This window comes from Notechis scutatus, chromosome 2 (assembly GCF_049901735.1).
Source record: "Notechis scutatus isolate UNSWTSFEM ecotype Mainland chromosome 2, rNotScu1.2, whole genome shotgun sequence".
Taxonomy (NCBI): Eukaryota; Metazoa; Chordata; class Lepidosauria; order Squamata; family Elapidae; genus Notechis; species Notechis scutatus.
The window spans coordinates 151104219-151123927 of NC_142010.1; the positions used below are offsets into that span (position 1 = coordinate 151104219).

At 44.1% G+C, this 19709-nt stretch overlaps 2 protein-coding genes across 2 annotated transcripts; one reads left to right on the forward strand and one right to left on the reverse strand.

Annotated features, from left to right (window-relative positions):
- Positions 1 to 544: 544 nt before the first annotated feature.
- LOC113417824 (LHFPL tetraspan subfamily member 5 protein-like) lies at positions 545 to 7438 on the forward strand. Its single transcript, XM_026676409.2, has 3 exons — positions 545 to 1815; positions 5398 to 5640; positions 7331 to 7438. The coding sequence occupies exons 1-3, from the start codon at positions 1383 to 1385 to the stop codon at positions 7357 to 7359; spliced, it is 705 nt and encodes a 234-aa protein (XP_026532194.1). The 5' UTR covers positions 545 to 1382; the 3' UTR covers positions 7360 to 7438.
- A 1754-nt stretch (positions 7439 to 9192) lies between these two features.
- On the reverse strand, positions 9193 to 15384 carry PCSK1N (proprotein convertase subtilisin/kexin type 1 inhibitor). Its single transcript, XM_026676300.2, has 3 exons — positions 15183 to 15384; positions 11553 to 12148; positions 9193 to 10081 (listed from the first exon to the last, which is right to left on the reverse strand). Exons 1-3 carry the CDS (start codon positions 15231 to 15233, stop codon positions 9829 to 9831), a joined length of 900 nt encoding a protein of 299 aa, XP_026532085.2. The 5' UTR covers positions 15234 to 15384; the 3' UTR covers positions 9193 to 9828.
- Positions 15385 to 19709: the final 4325 nt, after the last annotated feature.

The following is a 19709-nucleotide window of genomic DNA, read 5'->3' on the forward strand; positions in this document are numbered from 1 at the left end:
ATGCTCCTGTTCCGTTGACACTTAATGCTCACTAGAGGGAGTAGATTGCAAATTCATTGTCTAGGGAGCTTGAAGCATTCCAAACATTTCTCAGTAATGCATTCCAAAATCCTCCAAAGCATTTCAGAATTATCTCTAGGTTGCAAATGAAAGAAACAGAAAGATGCTGCCTATTACCCCTGAATTTCTGACAGAAAAAAATTGGAAGGTAGATTAGCAGCTAGCCTTCTAGGTATAGTTCTCACTGCCGTGGGTAAGTCTACGTTGGCATATATATACCTGTATATCAGTGCAGGTGACGGAAGGCTTGGCTGAATGCTCTGTCAGCACAGAACAGCAGATGGCTGAGCTGCAACCCATCTCCCTTATTCCCTCTCTCTGTGATGTATCGCACAAACGGTGGATATGAAGTGGTATGGTCCAGGCAAGGATAATCTCTGCTTCAACCAAATGACATATAGCAGTTCTGGATAGCAATGGCCTGCACCAATCACTTGCCTGATTTATTTAAAGGTGCTTGCTGCCTCCTGCTGGAAGCTGTAATCCTTCCCTGGCATTTGCATCCCTGTAACTCATGCCTGAGGCGAAGAGGAGAAAGGGAGCCTTGTTTCTACCCCTCCACCCAAGTCTCCTCTGTCTCCTTTTCCAGTTCTGTCAAGCCAGGGCACGATTTAGCAGTGGAGAACTGGTGACCCTCAGCATCCATCCTCTTGTGTGTGGAAGATGAATTGGGCAGCAGATGCTCTGAAGCCAGTCCTAGTCCTTCCTAGTGGCTGTTGCTCAGAAAGACAGAGGGAGAGGAAGGGGGCAAGGCCGGTGGGCATTTGACCAGGTAGCTGCTTCTGCCTCCTGGGCAGGAGAAGTAAGAAGCAGTGTAGAGAGCGATGAGCTTGGCAAGGGAAAAAAAAACCCAATTCCCTGCCCCCCCCCCCGCCCATAGCACCCAGAAAAAGAAGGAAGCCAATCTTGGAGAAGGAGGCAATGTAGCATTGCTCCCCCCCTTCCTCCATCACGATCAGCGGAGGAGTACCGAGACTGCAGAGGAAAAGAGCGTAGTAGCAATCGTCACCCCAGGAGATCGCTATGAGGAATTGGGCGGAGGGGGGGGGGCAACAGGACTCTGCTGCCAGATTCCAGGGGTGGAGAACCTGAGCAACTCGGTGGAAAAGTGGAGCTGCTGGAGCAGAGGTATGCAGAGTTTTCCCCCACCCCAAAGGAGGAGGAGCTGAGCAAAGGAAAGGAGAGTGGCCAGAGAAGGGGATGCATTCAAACGGCTTCAGGCACGAATGCTCTCGTAGGATTTGGCTCCCTGGAGAAGGGAAAAGAAAAACACTCCTTGCAGAAGGACACTTGCAGCAGGCCTCTCAAAGGAGACGTGGACCATGTTGGCAGCCCGAGAAGCAGCAGCGCTCTATCAGACCGACTTTGTGCGCAATGCCAGGGCAGTGGGTGCCCTCTGGGCTGGCTGTAGCCTCTGCTTTGGCATCTTGGAGGTGGTGGTGCTTATCCAGCCAGCATGGGTACAGACAGCACCCCTCACCTACCAGCTGCCGATCTCCGGGGCCCTCTCCGACCCCAGCGTGAGCGCTGTGGGCTCCTTCGGCCTCTACCAAGTCTGCACGGAGCAGGACGGAGTCCTCCAGTGTGAGGGATCGCTGGTCACCCTAACCCCCATCCCATCTTTCAAAGCAGCTGCCGTCTTTGTCCTGATGGCCCTGGTGCTGGTGATGGGTAGCGTGGCCTCCCTGGGTCTCTTTTGGGTCTGCAGCGCAGGGACCGTCTACAAGGTGTGCGCCTGGCAGCAGCTTTCAGCAGGTAAGGGAATCCAGGTTGGGCTGTCATTTTTGAAAAGGCAAGGAAGGAACTTGGAAGGGAGGGGGGGGGGGAGGAATGGGACCGGGATAGGGAAAGAGGCCTGCAAAAAGAGATGCTGCCAAAGCTCAAGTCTCACACAAGCCACGCTGTCAACTTAGCAATCGAATGTGTAAATCATGAAATTTGGTCTCGTTGAGGATAGAAACCGTCAAATTCAGACAAGACCGTGGAGGCTTCATTCAGAATAAATAGGAATGTTCAGACTCAAAGGTTATGTTTCCCTTCCACCTGTGTGTTGTGGCTCCGATTCCCGAGCCTGTGCTGTTAGAGGAAGAGGACTTGGAAGATGAGGAGGAGGAACTGGGAATGCCTTCCTCCCCAGGACCTTCCTCTCTGGCAACGCCTTCCTCCCTGATAATGCCTCAGGTTTCATCAGACAACCGAGAGGAACAGCCTGAGATTAATCAGGAGGAAGGCATATCGGAGCAGCCCCTGACAGGGAGTCAAGAGGACGAATGTTGGCTTGATCCTAGGCAGCGTCGTAGGGAGAAATGTGAGCAGCAATGTAGGAGGCGTGGGAGGGTCAGAGAGTGAGCTGAGTCATTGAGCCACACCCCACAGGGGATAAAAGTGGGTGTGTTGTCGGCTGGAACTTCGTATGGAACAAAGTTTGATCTTACTTCAGGTTTTCTTTGTGAATGAGTTTTGTGGTCTGCCTGGTAATTTTCTGTAAGTAGCTTTTTACTTTGTTATCAGTTCGGACTTGGCAGGCAGAGCGTGTTGGAATGCCAAGGACGTTATCAGTTCCAAAGAATTAACTCTGTGAAGTCCGAGCCAGCCTGTGTTTGTGTGAGTTTGTACTCTTTCATCTTTTTGGAAAGAAGAAAGGTGAGACAGAACACCTGTGTACCTGAGCTTTGCTGGCTGAGGAACTCTGGGAGTTAAAGTCCACTGGTCTTAAAATTACCAAGGTTGGAGACCCCTGCCTTAGAGGATGTTAAGTGGCAAAACTCTTCTGTTCTGATCAGCAATAGCAGCTTTGAGAATGAAGGTGGTTCCAATGACCAGGCTTTGGAGTTACCAAGTCAGAGAAAGCGGAATTACAATCCATGAGTGAGGCACGGTGTGAAACAAATGTTAATTTTGCATCCAGGTAACCCAGACGCCATTCTAAACAAGCTAAACTCTGAAACTGGTCTGAGTTGTGCAAATGTACATTTTGTGTGTGTGTTGTGTTCACTTTTTTGTGGGGAGTGTGTTCTGATTTATTTGTGTAACAGTATAGAAGGATGTAAAAGACATGAAGGGATGGGGAGGAGCTGTTGTGTTTTGGCAGTCACTGCCCATCTCTTTTAAATCATTCTTTGTGGCAACAAAGCCTGCTGGCTCGGTTTAGAAATGAATGCTAACTTGGAAGTTGAATTATGAGCTCAGGAGTCTGGTTCTTCTACAGGTCTCTTCCCTTTCAATTAGGGTAGGTCAGGATAAGTTCTTGATGGACCGTGTCATTTATTAATTAGCAGGAAGATAGTGTCATAGATGTTGATATCATTTCAGACAAATGGTTGTTTAATCTCTTCGTAAAAACCTCCAGTGTTGGAGTACCCTCAGCTTCCGAAGTTGTGGGCTCTCCAATACTGGAGGTTAAAGACCAATACTGGTCTTTAAAGAAGAGATTGAACAACCATTGGTTTGAAATGGTACGTATAGGATTTCTTCCTTGAGCAGGAGCTTGGACTCAAGGACCTCCAAGGTCTATTCCAACTCTGTTATTCTAAAATGCCAAAACATGTTGGGACTGATCAAATTAAAAAGCAACCAGTTAAAAAGCAACCATCTCTCCCCACTGGCTTCAGAATTGTGGGCCCTTTAGAAAGCATCTTCAAAGGACCCTTTTAACCTGGAAATGCTGGGATAGAAACTTCCATAGGTTGAAGCCAATTGTCTTCAATCTTCTGTGTGAAACAAAAATTTCTGGTGATCTGAGAGCACTGGTAAATGATCGTTTTTGTTACCTTTCAAATACAACCTTGGGAGAGAGTTCTATGTGGTTAAGGCCATGCATTAATTCAGATTCAGACTGGAAAAGGTACTTCAGAGCTCACATGGCATGTCAGGAGCACCTTTGGAAACTCTGTAAACCTGGTTTTTCAAACTGTTGATAACCACTCCCTATGGGGTCAAGAGCAATTTTGAGGGGCTTGCGCACACCAAGAAGGAACAGTATTAAAACATATTCCCCCACTGCCTGTATAAGCAAAATTGGGCTTTGCTATTTCATTTTAAACATGAATCCAAGATAAATGTGGAATGTACAGCAGGAAGGTCTCTTTCAGAAATAAAATCCAGATTTCAGGAATTATGCTAAACTTTGTTCAAAATATGATTGTAAATGTGATAGGGGAGTATTATTGACTTTCTATAAAAATATTTTGTATTATTAAGTTGCAAGATTTTAGCACAGTTTTCATACAGAGTTTAAAATCCGATGATTAAAGTGCAGTAAATTGTATGTTTCTTTCTTGCACAACCTCAAATCCAATGAAATAGGTTATTGTATTTGCGGCACTGTCATTCATTTATCACTTTTAGGAGTCATGTCACTGCAAGGTTAGAGGATCCCTGCCTTCAATCAAATTGTTGTTGTTTTTATGGGATTCTGCTGCAAAAGAGCAGGCATCCAGTCCTGCCTCATTTAGTGACCATTTGCAGTTGTTATTACTACGGAAACTTTGTGGCCAATCTGCACATTTATGACCTTCCCAGATCTGTAAAGAAAAGGACAGTTGGAGTAAGATCTTTAGGATGGTTGCAGTTGCAATCAGTGACAGCTTCACTTTGACAGAGTTGCCAGTTTCAATTGTCTTAAAATGAGGACTGCCTGTATATATCTTCGGGTCATTTACACCCACCCAGTCAGCAATCATGCTGCCTGCTGATATATTTGTCGAAACAGCAGAAGAGAATAATCAAATATGAAATTATCTTGACAGCAGACATAGTGAAATTTCACCTGCTTTTTGCTAGGCCGGGCTGGGGGAGTGACGGACAATGTAGAAACTAAAATAGAAATCTGCAGCGTGCTAATGAGGTTAGAGCCACACTGGATGTAAGCTGAGGGGAGAGAGATTTATTTGGATACCTTCTCTCTCCTTATCCCTATTGGTGGAAAATGTGCTTCCCCCCCAAAAAGGAGAGTTTGAGACTCATTTTTGCAGAAGAAACTCTAACTTCTGGGTTCGGTGCAGAAGCAGGAAGAGGCTAGTAATCCCAGTGGAACCTTCTTTGTCATGTTTTGTCTCCATGGCTGATTGTGGGAGGCCGTTCAACCCAAAACAAACTTGGGGAATCTCCCTTGAGTGGAAACCAACCTCCTGCTCTAATGTGTGTTTTCACGTTTGCACAAAGCATTCCTTCTTTTCTTGACCTATGATGTTGTGTGAACTGAATCACAGGCAGAAGAACATCAAGACTGAGGAAAGTCAGTGGGTTTGTATTCCACAGCAAGTGTCTGTATGGACTCTGTTAATTCTCTCTCACTCCCCTCTTTCCTCTTTGTCTGCCCATCTCTCTGTTTCACAGCGACTTGTCAGGCTCTTGGCTGCCTGGTCTTCCCAGACGGCTGGGGAGCGCCAGAGGTGAGGGCTCTGTGTGGGCCCCAGGCCAGGAGCTACACCCTGGGTACTTGCTCAATCCACTGGGCCTTTACTCTCGCCTTGCTGGGCATCGCTGACGCGTTGGTTCTGGCCACCCTCGCTTTTGTGCTGGGAAACAGGCAGGACGCTCTCTTGCCTGCGGGCTACACACCACCCCGAGAGGGAAGAGGTAAGCATGGGCACATTTTGTGCCTCTTCTGTCTTGGGTAACAAATGGAGCCTTCGGATGCTTCTACAAAGCCAGCTGCATGAGAGGCAGGACTGGCAGTCACATGAGCTGTTGCTTAGTTACAGGCAATGAGACACCCAAATGCAATTGGGATTGAAACTGTCCTGCCGCTGGCGTTCTGACCATGACGTGAATAAAGTGCATTCTTTCTTGCATCTTACAAATATCCTTCTCTTTGTCTTACATGTGCAAAATGATTAAAAAAACACCCCGCTTGTTCTCAAGGAATACAAATTCTGTGCAGAGACTCCCTAAAAAACTGGGAGCTGCAAATCTGGGTCTTTCTGAATTTATGCTAGTCTTTGGAAGAGATACGAAAACATTCTGTTCTTGTGACTAAATGTTTTGGGCAAATGCCAAGGTATTTGTCTCACCTGTCTCCCTTTTGGCTACAACGGGAAGCCCAGACTTATTTGTTAGTCTTGATTAGCCTTGATTTGTGAGCACTAATAAAGCTGGGCTGAAGAAAAAAAATCCAGATGATTATTTAATAGAAATGAAGAATTGGAGTTCTTTGATCTTCTGCAGCCCAGATACGATAATCCTATCAAAACCTGATATCAGCAGGTTAATGAGGCTTACTCAAACATAACAGTTATATAATATTTAGGGCTCATTTGAATGATAAACAGTTGAGAAATTCACATAGAGACAAACAACAATTGCTGCCCTTTAATTTTTCCATTTTACTACAGACTGACATGTCAGGACAATTATAGGAGATTAAAATGGCACCATTTTGTTCCAATTTAAAATGTTGCTATGTCTGCCAAAAAAAGAAAAGACTTATTAAGGTTAAAGAACATGTTGGCATCCCTCAAGTTTGCAGAGTGCTCTACTCACAAGCCTTTTGCCATGGGAAGCTCACATGACTGATTGGTGTGTAAAGCTTCAAAGAAGCAGCAAAGCTCCTTGGACTGCAAGGTTAATTATCGTTCAAACATGATGGCAGCTAAAGTCAGTGCATCTGGAGGACCCTCAGCTGGAGATGGCTGGCTTAACACTTGCCTGTAAATTGAGAAACAATGTCAGAAAAGACAAAAGCTGAAACTCTCAGCTTTTCAATATTCTTTCTTCTTTAATGTACATGCATTGTGAAGGACTTGCACGCATGTGCGCACATGACAACCAGGGGAGAAGACAAAACATCAGGCCTAACATTTTGTTTAAAGAAAAAGTACAATTAAATAAAGGGGCGTTCATAAGTGCACCATCGTGCCTACCGTCCCTGTCCTATTGTCCTCATTTATTCGTACCTATTTCCTGTATTCTTACTCATGTTTATAGTTATACCTATTATCTTATAAGCGATTGACAAATAAATAAATAAATAAATAAATAATAAAATAAACAATTACCTTCAGAAAACACACTTCAGGAAATGAATGAAGCACTTTTATCTGACTGGGTGATTGCCCATTATTTTATATCCCACAAGCGTCCTTCCTTCCTTCCTTCCTTCTTTCCTTCCATCCTTCCTCATAATGCAACATTTTTAGGATTTATGTGTTTTTAATTGGGTTTTTAGTGCTATTTTGAGGGGGTGGGTAGAGAAACTGGACTTTGGGCATCACAGATTTCAGAAAGAATCTTATCATTTCCTCTTTTTCTGCTTGTGGTACGTGCTTAGGTGTGACTTCAGCGCTGACTCCAGATTGATCCCAACGAACAGACATTCTTCAGAGTTGGGTATGTCAACTGTACCCGTAGCAATAAATTGTAGAAAACGATAATGTAATGTTATGTCTTATTAGTGTCTTTCATGACTTTTTGAAATTGTTTGCATAACCCTTTTCTCTCGTTCAGGGCTGGACAGCAAAAGGCTCACAGACAATATGAATATATGGTGTTCTAATTCTAGGTTTTCGCATGTCAAAAATGTCACAGTCAAAATTTGGCAGCAAGTAATAAATTAGAGCAAGGCAATTTCCAAGTGATGTTCAGCAGGAAATGACAGGAGGTAAAGTCATTAGCAGGTTTAAACTTTAGTATTTAAAATAATCCCCAAGGTCCCCTCCCCTCCCCAAAATGAAACAAAGGACAGAGTGTTTCAGATTTATCCAGAGGTGGGATTCTACTGGTTCGGACCGGTTCAGACAAACTGGATGTTACATTTTCATCTGGTTCACTGAACTGGTATTTCAACCAACAGGCTGGCCTCATCCACCTGGTCCCACGCCTCCCAGGAGTCTCCACGTGGCCCATTTTCGATTTAGGTAAGTGCAGGGTCTGGGAGAGGGAAAAACGGGCCTTCTGGAAGTCCGGAAACGGGCCTGTTTCTGGCTTCCGGTGGGCCCCAAGAGCCCAGGGGAAGCCTCCAGACCTTTGAGGTGGTGAAAAACGGCCCTCCCAGAAGTTCCAGTGGGCCACGCCCACCCAGCAACCAGGCAGAAAACCGGTTGCTGGGATTTTTGAATCCCACCCCTGGATTTATCCAGACTGCCATATTCCCTGAGGCCTTTAGTGGATGAAAAAATACAGTTGAAAATGAAAAAGTACCTAGTTCCCAATTCCTGAAATTGTTTGTTGTCAGAGTCCTCTCTGACATGAAAAGAATTGGGAAGAAGGTGTGTCCCTCCAGGAGAAAACCTTGTGATGTTCAAGTTGTATTGAACTCCTCATTCAATACGACATCTGGAAGAGAACAAAGTGCCCAACTCACTCTTAGTGACTCCCAGAGGCTTACAAAGATAAAACTCCTGGTGCCCTGTGGATTGATCATCACCTCTCTTGTCAGAACTTTTTGCTTGTTTAAGGCAAGTATCTACTAGTATCTGGTAGAATACCAATATAGTTTGACATGGGAATATTTTTTGAAGATTTTTGACTTTTGAAAGCCCAGAGGTAGACTGGTCATTTAGCACCAACCTCTTTCTTCTAATAGAATAATAATAATAATAATAATAATAATAATAATAATAATAATAATAATAATAATAATAATAATCATCATCATCATCATCATCATCATCATCATCAAGGCCTTCCTAGATTTAGTGTCAAATCCCAGTGTAAGGATTTTCGTTTCCTTCTGTGGCTTTTCTTTGTTGAAGAGCACAATAAACAGGGGTCTCTGGGAAACTTAAAATATGGAAGTAACTTTTTGGTTGATGAGTTGATTAGATTTACTGTCTGGATTTATCAGCTTATTTCTAATACTGATGGAGTTAGGGCCCCAGAATGGAGCTAAGGATAATGGTCTATCTTCACCAAGTCCTGGATGCCCAACTTCTTTCAAACTTAGTTACCCTTGACCTTTTTAAGTAGAAAGGAGGCACCACACTCCAAAATATAGGCACAACTGAAACTAAAATATTTGAAGGTTAATTAATTAAATATAAGAAATACAGTATGATTCTTCCCCGTGCATGTCATCATCATTCTATAAATTAGAATTTCATGGCAAATTCTGGAGGAGTTCTGAGGGTCACATCCAAGGTTTCCCAAAAATTTCCACAGGACAACACAAACAAGACCACTGCTACAATAAAATACCTGGTGGGACTTTTTATTCAGTAATTTATCAACACAAAAACTCTGGCCACAAGCATGATTGAACATGGCAACAAATCAGCAAGGGCAGCATTGGTGTTTATGTATGCCAACAAGGTTTGAACACAAGGGGTCTTACAAACCAGACAGAAACAAGCAGGTGGAAACAGGGAGGGAAGGGTGAGGCGCCAGCATCAATGAAGGAGGAATATTAAGGCAGTTGGAAGTTGGGGGAGGGGGGCGAGTTGGAAATCTGTTTAAGCCACATTTTTTTTTTTAAAGCCAAGATGTGAGAAGGATGAGGGTGGTGAAACCTAGCTCTGGCTTTGGAGGGAAGTAGGAACTAGCCATCAATGAAAAACCATCTCCTTAGCTGAAAAGACCTTTCCATCAGGGCACTGAAAAGGTCAGTGAAGAGAAAATCGGCCTTCCCCTGCACACACTTTATAGAACATAATTGGGATTTGGGGATCCCAGTTCAAGGTTATCCCCCTTCTTTCCCAGTATTTTGGGGTCACAGGTAGGACAGAGGCAGGAAAGAACACGAGGTGTCACTCACAGTCCATTGACATTCAATGGGGGGGCTCATCAGTGAGGTGGCTCCCCAGCGTTTCTTTGCACAGAAACCAATTCTCATTATTCAGAGAGATACCGAAGCCTCTGGGTGCCCCCACTCATACTCCGTCTCCCACCCACCCCTTCTCCTTCCGTCTGCTTGACTCGCTGCAGCTCGTCCCCACTCTCCCCACCAAGACGCTTGACCCGCAGAAGATTGGGGGGTTCGGGTAGGTCTCCATCAAAAATGGCACGACGTAGGCGTCGGGGAGCCAGTGGGAGGCGCTGTGAAGGCAGGTTGCTTGCTCCTGACAGGATCCTGCCAATCAGATACCTGAAAAGGACAGAGAAAGGAAGAATCGGGGGCTTACCACTCCACTCATGCCACCATTTTAATCTGCAAGCAGAAAACAGGTATTGATTTGCAGACTCAGTTCATACTAAGCTATGATTTATTAACCATGGCTTCTATTAAAAGGGCTATGATGGCTGGGCTCCTACATATTATTAAACTATGGTTTACAAACTACAACAGCCCCATTCACACTTCAAGCAAAACTCTTAACGCATTAGATGTCCCGCCTTTTTCCCACCTCCCTTTCAAAAGCTGTTACAATTCCCAATGTTAAAAGAAGACACAGATCCTAACTCTTCCCTTCCCAAGAACAGAATCCAGGAAAATCTGGATGTGCACTATGGATTGGGGGGACATAGATCCTTTCCCCGTTAAGCTGATGCATTAAGACAGAGACCTGAACATGGGATCCCTGGGCACCAAGCCTTCCTTTCTCCAAATCACACTAGTGGCATCAGTGAAGAGACATATCTCCATTAGTATGGTGTGGTTGTCTGTAATGTAGCTGGAGCTTAATAATAGGGACGACCAGCATGGGTGGAAATGTCTGAAAGTGTGCAAAGGGGCAAACTGGCCAACTCTTCAGTGATACCTTTATTGTGAGCTGAAATTTGAGAGGGGCTGCTCCCTGCAGTTTCCACATTCGCTTTGACCCATGAACCCACTGTCCAAGCCGGACTTTTCTCTGGAGAGATTGTTACACTTCTCATGGCCATAGGAAGAAGGAAGTCTTTTCCAATTTGGGGGCTCCAAAAGCACAAGAAGACCAACTGTAATGGACCAGCTCTCACAAAACATGGCTTGCTGCACAGAAAATCATGGGACAAAGGCTTCCTAAACTAACCCAGACCAGAAATTTACGCGTCAAAAGCAAAAAGTCACAGGTCTAAGCAAAAAAATAATAAATCTGGATGCAATATAATGGAATGAATATAATTTTTTTAATGTTGTACGCTGCCCGGAGTCACTGTGGATGAGTTGGGCAGCTGTATAAATGTTTAATAAATAAATAAATCCTGTTGGTACAAAGTACCTTTCTACTGATGAAATAATGATTATCATAATTATTATTATCAGGAAAAATTTTCTAAGAGTGCAGGGGGAGAAGAGTTACAACAGTGCTCCTTTCTTCTTCCCTCTGCAGCAGCTCCCTCTCTTAAACATTTATTCCAAAGAGTGGATGGTTCCCAGTGCTGGAGGACAAGCTCCAAATCTGAAAAAATCCTCTTTGCTTCCTTTGTGAACTACTCCCTCAAAGGCTATCAAACAACCATTTTGTTTTCTTTCAGTTAAGCTATGAGATGATTTTACTCAACAGTGAAAAATGAATTGACACAGGCTTAGAGGCACATCCCACTCTATTTTCTATAGCTCAATGGCCGCATTCTGAACATTTGAGAGTTAAATCCTTATTCAAAGCAAACCCTGATTTCCCCCCATCTCTGGCTACCTCAGCATCTCAGGGTCCACCTCTCCAGCAGCTTCCTCCTCTGCGCCCAGCTCTTCTTGGGGTTCGAATCCTCCTTCGGGAGCCCAATAATGATTCGGCAGTGCCCTGGGTGGAGAGGAGCCACCTGCCAAGCCAGTCTCATCGTACTCGGGGTACAAGGTTGCCCCCTTGGCTTCATCCCACAGCCTCAGCAGATTTGCCAGGTAGACAGATTCCTGGTCCCGGCGATGCCCATCCTGAAGGAGGCGCTGCAAAGCACGTGCCAGGTGCTTGTCTGGCTGGAACTGGTTGCTAGGTGGAGACACCGCTCTTTCAAGGGCCTGGGCCATTCGCTCATCAGCCAGCTGGTTCCCGGAAGAAGCCAACACTCGTTGCAAGGCTTGGGCATAGTGATCTTCTTGTAGCTGGCTACCTGGAGTCGACAGGGCCCTTTCAAGGGCAGCCAGCTGAACCAGTTCCGGATAATACACTTCATTAGCCAAGGCGGTCTCAACAGCCTCATATGGTGCCCCCTGAAGCTCACGGCGCACCCGCCGGGGCCCCCCTGACAGGTTGTGATTCATCCCTCCATGGGAGCTGCCTGTGGTGGGCAGAGGCTGCAAGAAACAGGGAAGATGATTGACAGGAAGTGAATAAATATGGACAGACCGCAATCAGGCTGGGGCCAGGCAGGGAGGGAGATAATTAGATCATTCCTGCTGTGGACTCAGAGCTGGGTCTTTGGCAATGGATTCACTACACATCAATATGAAACAGCAGAAAATGCCCCCATCAAACTATAAGCAGCTCAACACACAAGTAGTTTTAATTAAAAATAAAGGTAAGCTTCAATCTGATCAGAGGAAAGCACTTTGAAATCTTATTGATTTCACCAGAGAAGAGCATTTAATTTGCTTGTTGAAATAAATTGGTATTTGTATCTTTGTTATACACACGCATGAATTTTAATTCTATCCTTCTCCAGGGAGATTAGAATGGCAAAGGTTTCCATTGCTATTTTATTCTCTTGAAGTAGGTTAAACCAAGAGCTAGCAGTGGGACCCAGCAGGAGGACTTGCAAGTAATCACTGGAAAATGGAACCGCATTTATTTAATTTTAAATACATAAATAGAAGGATGGATGCATGGATGGATAGAAACAGTGATAAATATACAGACACCTCAAAATCAATTTTGTGTCCGTCCCCCCCCGATGCATAATAGGTAATATTCTAAAATTTGTAGTGACCTACAATCACAGAAATGACTGCATGTAGTAACATACAGTCACCAAAATACAAAACAAAAGCTATTTTTCAAAGCTTTAGTTTCTCAAATGCCAAAGCATCGAGGAGAAAGAAGTTTCTATTTGTGCCATTGAAAATAATGGTAAAGTATTTCTATGGCAAAAGCTAATTTTTGTTAATCATTTTTAATTTGTCATTGGGATGAAGACTGCCTTTGACTGAGATGTATTGTCTATCTATTATACAATTTATAAACAACCCTATAACTGAATGTTATCAAGAGTTTAAAAAATACAAATACAGTAAGAGAAAGAGCTTAATTTTATTAACCATTCATTCTCTCTCTCTACACACACACATACAACACATGCCCCAAAACACGTGAAGTATGTAGAAACACATAGCCTGATTTCACTCAAACTTATATCAATATGATCTATGAAAATGGACTCTCCTCTCAGCATCTGATTGATGTGATTACTATTCACCATTCCTATCATCTTCCTCTCTATAATTCAGTGGCCCAGTTTTCTGTAAAGTAAGTCTGATTAGATTCTTCCAATGTTATGACGAATCCTCCAGGCCTATGAAAATAAAAGAAATGTCCTGCTCCAAATAAAAGAAATGCCCTGCTCCATTTAGCTAAAGAGCTAACGATTTTTAAAATCAGAAAAATTAACCTGAGCCTCAGCACAGCAGGGATGAAGAGAAAGAAAATCAGGGAAAAGAGCATCTGGGAGAATGTGGAAGGAAGTTCGTTTCCCCCAAACAAAGACAGGCGGGCATCTCTGCAGAGAACTATATAGAAATCTGTGAGGACGCCAAAGAGACTCTGCAGTCCTCCTGCAGGGTTAGTCACACACCCACCGGCAGGAGGGAAATTAGGAAATCTTGGGTAAATCAACGCATCAAAGAATTGCATGGTTAAATCAAACATGGTCCTGACCTTTCAGGGTAATAGTCAGCCCTTCATGCATCAAGCTGATGTTTTGCTACCGTTCAGCATCCTACTTAGCTTTGCCTTTGCTTTCAGACGCCCTGGTCCCCCCTCCCCCCCAAGGCGTTTACGAATCAGTCATGACACCGGGAGCAGGGATGGTGGCAAGGGACTCAGTGCTTACATAAAGCATCCATGACGCCATCGCGGAACATGTCTTCTTGCTCCTCCACCACACATATGTACTCCATGCTGCACCTTTCGGTTAAAATTACAGACACCTTTCTGTGAGTCTACCTGGATACCCTACACTTATTAGGGAAACATACACACCCATTGGTCTTAGGACACAATGCTTTTTACACAGTCACCTGTCACGCCCCTTCTATAGAATTCAGGTGTATTCACATCTTGCACCCTTTAACGCCCAATAAGGGTCACTAGTTGAGATGGGCAACTATAGAAATCAAACACATACGTATACCTTCAGTCAGTCAGTCAGTCAGTCAGTCAGTCAGTCAGACAGACATAAATACCCTTTTGCATTCACTTGCACACATAGAGTGCAATTCTTTTGCAAACCCCTCCCCCAATAGTTCAATCCTGGCACAGCCACACAGACAATTTGCAAACCTTGCTTACCCTCCCACCCACAAGTACCCCACACTCATCAGTCCTGTGAAACATAACACAGCTGCTCCCCGTAGGCACATGTGTGAATCACTTGCACAACAGTATGCGCAACAGTGACTTCTCTGGTTAGGTGGGTGAAAAATAGGCATGCATGATTCACGGTGTTTTATACTTTCCCACGACAAATGTCCATGCACGCACACCCATACTCATACACACAGAAAGTGCGGCCAGATGTCCTTTGCAGTTTGAAATTGCTGGAAGAGAAGCATTAGATTAGAGTCAGACCAATCTTCATTCTGTATGGAGACTGGCACTTGGCCTTCCATAATTCCAGCTTCCCTCTGAAAAATCAGGACTTCAGTTACCCACCACAAAGGGAAAGTGCCCCTTGGTTGAGACTTCTGATGAGCCCAGCTCTGAATTGGGGACTCGGTGGGTTACAGACCGTCAAGCATTTGCTCCACTTTATTTCGCTAGCGTTGATCCCCCAGAATCCCCCAGATCAAATATTGGCACTGTGGGCAGAAGCGTGTTAAGAGAAGCAGGAATACAGATGCGCCACAAAGAGGCTGGCGGACGACTCAAGTAAGGAAGCCAACCCACAAACTAGGGACGACTACTAACCCCCCCAAAAAAAAAATGATGGAGGGAAACAAAAGAGAAATCAACACCACTAAACCGAAGTATGGGCTACTTGACGTGTAACCAATTCCCCCCTTTCTCTTCGGCTCCCTTCTTCGCAGATACGCATTGTCCAGGGCAAAATCGCGTTCCCACGGCCAGCTTGCGTGTCGGACTCAGTCAACGCGATTTCGAGTTCGCATCTCCTACCTTGGCGGCTCCGAGGCTCGAAAGCAGCGCGAGCAGCAGCGCCGGGCCCATCGCTCCCGAGTCCCTTCGGGAGGTAGAGGCTGCCCGGATAGCGGCGGCGGCGACAGCAAGCGAACGACGGAGCCGAGCGCGGTCTGCAACCAGCCCAGCGGTCCGCGCTACACAGCGGCAGGAGCTCCACCCAATAGCCCCGCCCTGTCGACTTCGGCTCCGCCCACACCCATTACTCAGTTTCCCCAGCAGCGGGCAGGCAGGTGGGGGCGGGAAGGGGGGGGGTCCATATCTTTCCCTTGGAACCCGCGAAGAGCACTTCTGAACATACGCAGAGTGCACTCCTTTCTCACCGAACTATCTGCCTTGAGGCCTTTTTCCCTGCTTGCCTCTGGCACATCTAGAAAGCACTGTTCCTGAGCACATGCAGAGCGCACCCCTTTTCTACTGAGCAGTCTGGCGTGTGTGGCTGTTTGAGGCCTTTTCCCTGCTCGCTACTACAGGCATGTCCTAGTAAAGTGAGTTTTGTCCCCATGCAATTCACCACTTCATCTCATCCCCAGCTCATGGATGAGAAAGGCTGAAGTCGTCCTTAGCTGTGCTGGAGTTAAAATACCATTCCCCTCCCCACTTCTTTTAGCAACATTTAAAGGGTAGCACCAAGGTGTATTTATATATATATATATTAGTCTCATCACTTATTGCCTTAGAGAAAAATCAGGGAACTGGGAAAGAGAAATGAGGAGGCCAGAAAAAAATTACAAGTTTCCTGGTAAGAGATAGTTGGATCGCACTTTCATTCAAAAGTGGGGAAAACTCTGAAATGTGTAATATATTGCACTTTCTGTATTTCTGTTTTGATCCTGACATTTGCCTGGTTGGGTGGGATGGACAAGAAAAATTAGAATGATATTCTTTGTAGTAATAAAGGCTGTTTCTGCAAAGTACCATAGTATTTCTTTCAGTTTCTTCCCAAAGGACAGGGATGCTTAATTTTTAATTTTTGCATTTTGATTTTAACTTTGGAAATTTCTAAAGAAAATTTATGAGTAACCCTTTGGTTGCTATTATTTGTTGCACTTATAATATTTTCTGCAAAAAAAATGAGGCAATGCCAGAGTTCTCTTCCTATTCACACTCATCTTTAGCTAAGAAATTAAGACAGACCAAGACTACCCAATGAACTTTATAGATGAGAGAGAGCTTGAATCCGTGTTCCTAATTCTCCTCCATCCTTGCACTCTAACCATGACCCTATTAAAAGCCAGTGGTTGTAATCATAAGGTTAAAATGTAACTTATAAAAGCACATTTCCTTGCCTTCTTCCGTCTCAAGATGTTAATTGAAATGATTGCAATGCATCTCAAATGGAACTCGTGAGCTCCAGATGTGGCTGAATCAACTTTTCCAGCAGCCTCAGCTATCCCAAGAAATAGGAATCTGAATTGTTTATCAATAAGTTGAAGAACATCCAATCCCTATTTGGAATTAAGCCATGGCACTAAAATGTTAATCTTTTACATACATATAAGTCCTGTTTCCACTCTCCACCTTAAATTGTTTAGCCAATGGTATCTATCTCCTACCGAGCTAGATTCATCCATCCATCCATTCATCCATCCATCCATTCATTCATTCATTCATTCATTCATTCATTCATTCATTGTACCCCTTGGGTACCAAAAATTGGACAGTTCGCAAGCAAAAAGAATAAAAAATGAGAGAGAGAAAAATATAATAAAATGATGGAGTAAAGGATGCTAAAGATGACAACACTGGCCAGAATGAAAAAGTAACTCAAGCTCAACTCAAAGGGACTTTATTTATTTGCATCAAAGTTCTTCAAAGCCCTCAGGAAGTGTGTGGTCCATCCTGATCTTGGGGGGAACTTCATTCCAGAAGGCAGGCATTGCAACAGAAAAGGCACACTTCTGTTGTCTCATCTGATGGCGTTGTTTAATCAAAGGAACCCAGAGCACGCCAAACCTGCTAGATCAAATTGGGTGGGCAAATTCTATGGGAGACAGGAGGTCCCTCCTAAAGCAGGCCCTATGTCATCAAAGATCCAGGAAATGACCTTTATTTCACGTTGTGCTAGGGCACACTCTATTTTACCCACATAGGAGGGATCCAAGTTCTCTCCATCTCTCTCGATGATAGGTAGGGCTTGGGTTTTTTTTTTTTTTTTTTTTTTTGTAATTTGGAAAATCTTTTTCCACCTACATAAAAAAAAGAGAAACAGAGCATGAAAGAAAACTGACTCTCCCATCCTGTGTCCTACAGTATTTCTAAACACAGAATGTTGTAATTATTCCATTAACGTTGGTATTAATTGGTTCCCCATTTTATATGTTGGTTCAGAGGCTCTTGCAATTCCCCATATTGAGGGGGGGGGGGGGGAGAGAATTTAGTTCACACTACAGTTTACTTCTTATGCTATTCCATAGGCAAGCCAGACAATAATCTCTCCTCTCAACATGTTGCTAAATAAGCCATATGAATGAACTCCTTCAGTAATAACTGAAAAAGTGAGCAGCTTGTAGATTTTCGGTTTCCAAATTAAGATCACTTTACATCAAAAGTGCTTAGTCTTAATGTAGGTCAGTGCCTTCCAAATATACTCCCCTAATGCTGCCTTTATTTCATTAAGAATTGTAGCCAATACTATTGTGCTCTTGCATCAGATGGGATAAGCATCGGTAACCCTAATCTCCCAGTAATACTGGTAACGTTGGCCAAAAATAATGCAACCTATACTCTAGCACAGGGGTGTCAAACTCAAGGCCCGCAGAATGGATCCAGCCCACGGGGAGTTTAGATCTTAGGCCCACGTGGCTGCCTTGGAAATAGTGAAGGACTGGCCCGCGGTGCCTCTGCCAGTGAAAACGGACATCGGGTGGGCCACCCATTTTGGCTGGCCGAGGCTGTCACAACAAAAAACACATTTCAGGAGCCCATTTTCACTGACAGAGCGCTCAGGCACCATAGGTGCCCCTGACAGTGACATCGAGCTGGCCACACCCCCCCTGGCCACCCCACCCCCACCCCCGAGGTCAAACACAACCCTGATGCGGCCCTCAATGAATTCGAGTTTGACACCCCTGCTCTAGCACACCTGAGGGGCATCAGCTTGAGAAAACTGGATTGAAATATCAGAGCATTCCTGTTTGAACCACTGCTCCGTTTGCCAAAAAAAGTAATCTTTGTATCTGCTGATTTCATTTCCATTTGTGGTCAGTTTTCTGACTGCTGTAAATGGATGTTGCTATATGGGTCACAGAGAAAACAAGAAATAGGAGACCGTAATTGACAACCTATTCATTCTGCCTGAATCGCCCAATTTCAATACAAAATGAAAGCAGGATCACCTCCTGCTTTGGAAAAAGAAATATAATGCTTTGCTCCTTACTTTACCAGGATATACAAGCTTTCATGTGAGGCCAACCCAGGAACTAAGCACCAAGCAGAAAAGTCCCAGACTGAAGCAGATTCGTTTATAAAATGTAGCACATAGGATGTAATTATTTTGGTAACATTTATATATTAATGATTTACAAATGAATATAGGTAGTCCTCGACTTACAACAGTTCATTTATTGACCATTCAAAGTGATGACAGCACTGAAAAGAGTGACTAATGATGGCCATTTTCCACAGTTACAATCACAGCAGCACATGCCTGGCAACTGGTTCATACTTATGACCGTTGCTGTGTCCCAGGTCACGTGATCCACCTTTTGAAATTTTCTGCCAAGCAAAGTCAATGGGGAAGCCAGATTCATTTAACAACCAGGTTAGTAACTTATCAACTGCAGTGATTCATTTGGTGGCAAGACAGGTCATAAAATAGGGCAAATCTCCACTTAATAAATGTCTCTCTTAAGAACAGGAATTTGGGGCTCAATTGTGGTCATATGTTGAGGACTATCTGTACATACAAATGTTGATAAATCAGACTATGAGATAAGATGGAAAGGGCAGAATAGCATGTGCTGAATACTTAACATTATATTTTGCTCCCATTCTCTATATTAATTAATCTGCTGGCCACAGGTGTATGCAGGATGCTGTCTTGGAGAGAAGTTTGTGTGCTAAGTCTGTTCAGATCACAAATGTGCAATTCAGGGTTGCAGCATTTTGGTCCATAATTTGGCTAGCAAATATCCAGCCCCATTGTGACTTGGGATTTGGTTCTTATTGGCTTGTAGAACCGGAGAACTTTTCATTTGGATTGAACCCTTGACTAGATAAAAACACCTTAGTGTTTCTATAAAGAAATACAATTGTCTTGTTCTTGTAAGGTTTTGCTTTGGTTGCTTTGTATTTATTTATCGGGCAAATTTCTAGTCAGTCCAGCTTCAGAATGAACGACTTCATAAGATAAACAACTTTATGCATAAAACAATACAAAACATAATATAAAATACCCTTTTTTTGCCATTTGGCATATGGGGGAAACAACATATTTCAGGGTCTCTTGCACCAAGAAGGGGACCTCAAAACATCTAGCTCTGGCTCCAGGGAAAACCCCAATTT

What these genes read in the sequence shown, in the direction of transcription:
- PCSK1N (XM_026676300.2), bottom strand. Translation starts at nt 15,233, where the DNA reads ATGGGCCCGGCGCTGCTGCTCGCGCTGCTTTCGAGCCTCGGAGCCGCC. An exon ending in CGAGCCTCGGAGCCGCCAAG is followed by an intron (nt 12,149 to 15,182) that starts GTAGGAGATGCG and finishes TGTTTCTTGCAG; the next exon opens with CCTCTGCCCACCACAGGCAG. An exon ending in GTGGACCCTGAGATGCTGAG is followed by an intron (nt 10,082 to 11,552) that starts GTAGCCAGAGAT and finishes TGTCCTTTTCAG; the next exon opens with GTATCTGATTGGCAGGATCC.
- LOC113417824 (XM_026676409.2), top strand. Translation starts at nt 1,383, where the DNA reads ATGTTGGCAGCCCGAGAAGCAGCAGCGCTCTATCAGACCGACTTTGTG. An exon ending in CTGGCAGCAGCTTTCAGCAG is followed by an intron (nt 1,816 to 5,397) that starts GTAAGGGAATCC and finishes TCTGTTTCACAG; the next exon opens with CGACTTGTCAGGCTCTTGGC. An exon ending in ACCACCCCGAGAGGGAAGAG is followed by an intron (nt 5,641 to 7,330) that starts GTAAGCATGGGC and finishes GTACGTGCTTAG; the next exon opens with GTGTGACTTCAGCGCTGACT.